At 53.9% G+C, this 2,791-nt stretch overlaps 1 protein-coding gene across 1 annotated transcript; it reads right to left on the bottom strand.

Moving 5' to 3' along the window:
• Nucleotides 1–824: 824 nt before the first annotated feature.
• Nucleotides 825–2,384, bottom strand: LOC125537597. Its single transcript, XM_048700917.1, has one exon. The coding sequence runs from the start codon at nucleotides 2,091–2,093 to the stop codon at nucleotides 1,125–1,127; it is 969 nt and encodes a 322-aa protein (XP_048556874.1). The 5' UTR covers nucleotides 2,094–2,384; the 3' UTR covers nucleotides 825–1,124.
• Nucleotides 2,385–2,791: the final 407 nt, after the last annotated feature.

Raw genomic sequence — 2,791 nt, 5'->3', positions numbered from 1 at the left:
TGTCGTAGTTGTGTTGTTGTGTTTGGTTGTCCTTGTACTAACCAGGTGTGGAGTTGGTCGCCTTCGTTGTTCGCAACGAGTGGTAGACGTTGTTGTATGTCTTATTTCTCTCCTTCTATAAAGCTAAGGTACGCAATTTGCGTACCCTGGAAAAAAAAACTAATGAACGTATTACTAAAAATGATCGTATATTATAATAACTTGCCGTCTTTACATTTTTCAAGATGCAACTGGTCAGCCAAAAATAGCATCAGGTTCCAGGATACAACTAACCTAAAAGTAAAGCAAACCCTGGAATCCTGGATGCCATAATACAGCTAGTGGTTCCTAACTGAAAGTAGCAATGGGCATATAGCATGCTCCTAGATCTCCCATAATGATTTCAGCACTCTCGTGCACATCTACAATATTAATGCAAAGTGGCTTTGGCTAACTGAATTGCACCTAGCAGCATCTTGTTAAGCAACTTGGCACAGACCCATGACACCAAACTGCAACAAGAGTCTCCCGCAAGTTGAAGCTGCCGAAGAAGAAACTGCGAATCTACTAATGCAGGAGTAAATTAAACAGCAGCGGTGAAGTGCGTTTGAAAAGCACAGGTGCATTATTGAGGGGGAGCAATCACCAAAGCAAGCAACTCTGCAAAGCACAAGCGCATAAATTGAGGAGGAGCAGTCACTAAAGAACCCGGTGGATGCATTCAGTATCTGGGGATTGAGCAGAAATCGGGTGGAGCTGTGAAATTTTACCTATATTTTGGAACAAACCGCGATACTAATATATCATGCCTCAATTTGTCATCAGCTATATTATTTGCATTCGCCGAAAAAACAAACATCATGTTACTCTGTCCATTAGAGATGATAAGAGAGCTCTTGAATAGTACTAGGACATGGACTAATAAGCATACAAAGAAGAAGTGGTAGCAGTGGTGGATAACATGACAATTGACAAGTTACAATTTAGAAAGAGCAATCGAATCCTAATCCCGGTGGGAAGTGCAGAATTTGCGTTGTTCGCTTTGCCGGCAAAATCTGCATTTTCCACCGCGCTTGCTAGCAACAATTTCCTACTTACAGTTACAGGAGCACACTTGCAGTAGAATCTAGAGGAGAGGATAGCGGCTACTTGTGAGCAGCTGCGGTGACATCGGCAGGGAGGTCCTTGACTCCGACCAGCACAATCTTCTCGTAGACGATGTCGGAGGAGGACGGGTGCATGGGGTACTCCACCGGCGCGACCGGGCGGCGCTTCCACATGGAGTACCAGACGAAGAGCACGACGAATGTGAAGACGGCGCCGCACGCGGCCGCCAACAGCAGCGAAACCCAGGGGTAGCGGTTGCCCGGGGGAGCGCGGGGGAGGCGGTGTGGCAGCGGCGTGGTGAGCGATAAGCCGGTGGGATTGAGTGGCTGGGAGTGCATGAGGTAGGGAGGCCCGTGGTTGGCCCTGAAGGCCCAGCTGAAGAGGCTGCAGTTGGCGTGGGAGGATGCGAATCCGGCGAGCATGGGCTTGGTGCTGCGGAGGAGGAGGGCGGAGTGGAGATGGAGCGGGTGGGAGAGCAGCGCGCGCGGCGGCTTGGGGAGGCGCGAGGCAGAGAGACGGACCTGGAGCGTGGCGGATGTGGCGTTGTAGTCTATCCATGAATGCAGCTTTTTGGGGATGCCGCGGGGGGCGGTCTGGGCGGCCGTTTCACCGGCGAGGTCGATTTGGACTCGGATGTGGCTGGAGTCCGCGGCGGCGAAGACGACGGCGAGGGCGTTAACGGCGGGCGAGGGCGCGGCGGGCGTTAGGAAGAAGGCGATGGAGGCGGCGTGAGATTTGGGGCTAGGGTGGAGAGAGAAGGAGAAGTAGGTTGAGAAGCCGGTGGCGACGGGGGCCAAGTGGATGGGTTTGTGGTACTGTACCCGGGCGCGCGGGGAGCGCATGGAGATGTCGCCGGCGGAGGTGGCGTTGGCGCCGGTGAGAGCGAGCTGCGCGATGGCGCCGTCGCCAGGGAAGAAATCGAGGGCGAAGGAGGAGGACTGGCGGGCCTTGCCGGCCACGGCGGCGGACGGCAGGAGCAGGAGGAGGAGGAGCAGGTGGAGCGGCATCGTCCCTCCTAGTCCTGGCACGGGGAGAGTGGTGAGAGCCGTCGATCTTGCGTCGCCTGCTTGCTTGGCTTCTCACCCTAGCTCATGTCGACTTCAAATTCCTTGCTTCCCCAGGCCCAGATAGATAGATTTACAGTGGAGTGAAGTGGAGTAGATTGGCGAAAGGGGGCGTAGTGGGTGCTGCCGGAGCTAGCTGGTCGCTTTTGTTCGCTCGCTCGCTAGCTTTTCCCCTGTCGTCCCGTTGCTTTCCCCTCAGCTCTCTCTCTCTCTCTCTCATCACTTGTCACTCACTCGGGAGGCTCACCCATTCATTCATTCATTAATGGGGAGGGGTGTGGGGCGCGTGTTCCACTAGCAGTGCAGAAGCAGCAGCGTGTCATTAATTAAGCTGCAGGAGAGGAGAGGGCAAAGCACAAACACAAGAAACACAACAAGAGTCAGTCAGTGGCAGCAATTCCAGCGCTAGTTACGACTCCACCTCCAGCGGGAGTAAAATACACGCATCCGGCCTTCCTCCGAAAAGAAATACTGTACGCATGCGTGCGTGCACTCTTTTTTCGGTGGTCACCACGTCGTTTAATCACCTCTAGCTCCTCAAAAGAGAGAAAAGTGTGCCATACCACCCAGCACCATGGAGCCAAAAGCCGTGCCATCACCAGCCTGCCGGCCTGCTACCATCACTCTCTCTACCCCCAAAG

This window comes from Triticum urartu, chromosome 2 (genome assembly GCF_003073215.2).
Source record: "Triticum urartu cultivar G1812 chromosome 2, Tu2.1, whole genome shotgun sequence".
Lineage (NCBI taxonomy): Eukaryota > Viridiplantae > Streptophyta > Magnoliopsida > Poales > Poaceae > Triticum > Triticum urartu.
Note: the sequence above shows the minus strand (reverse complement) of the source record. Positions and strands in the feature narration are given on the sequence as shown.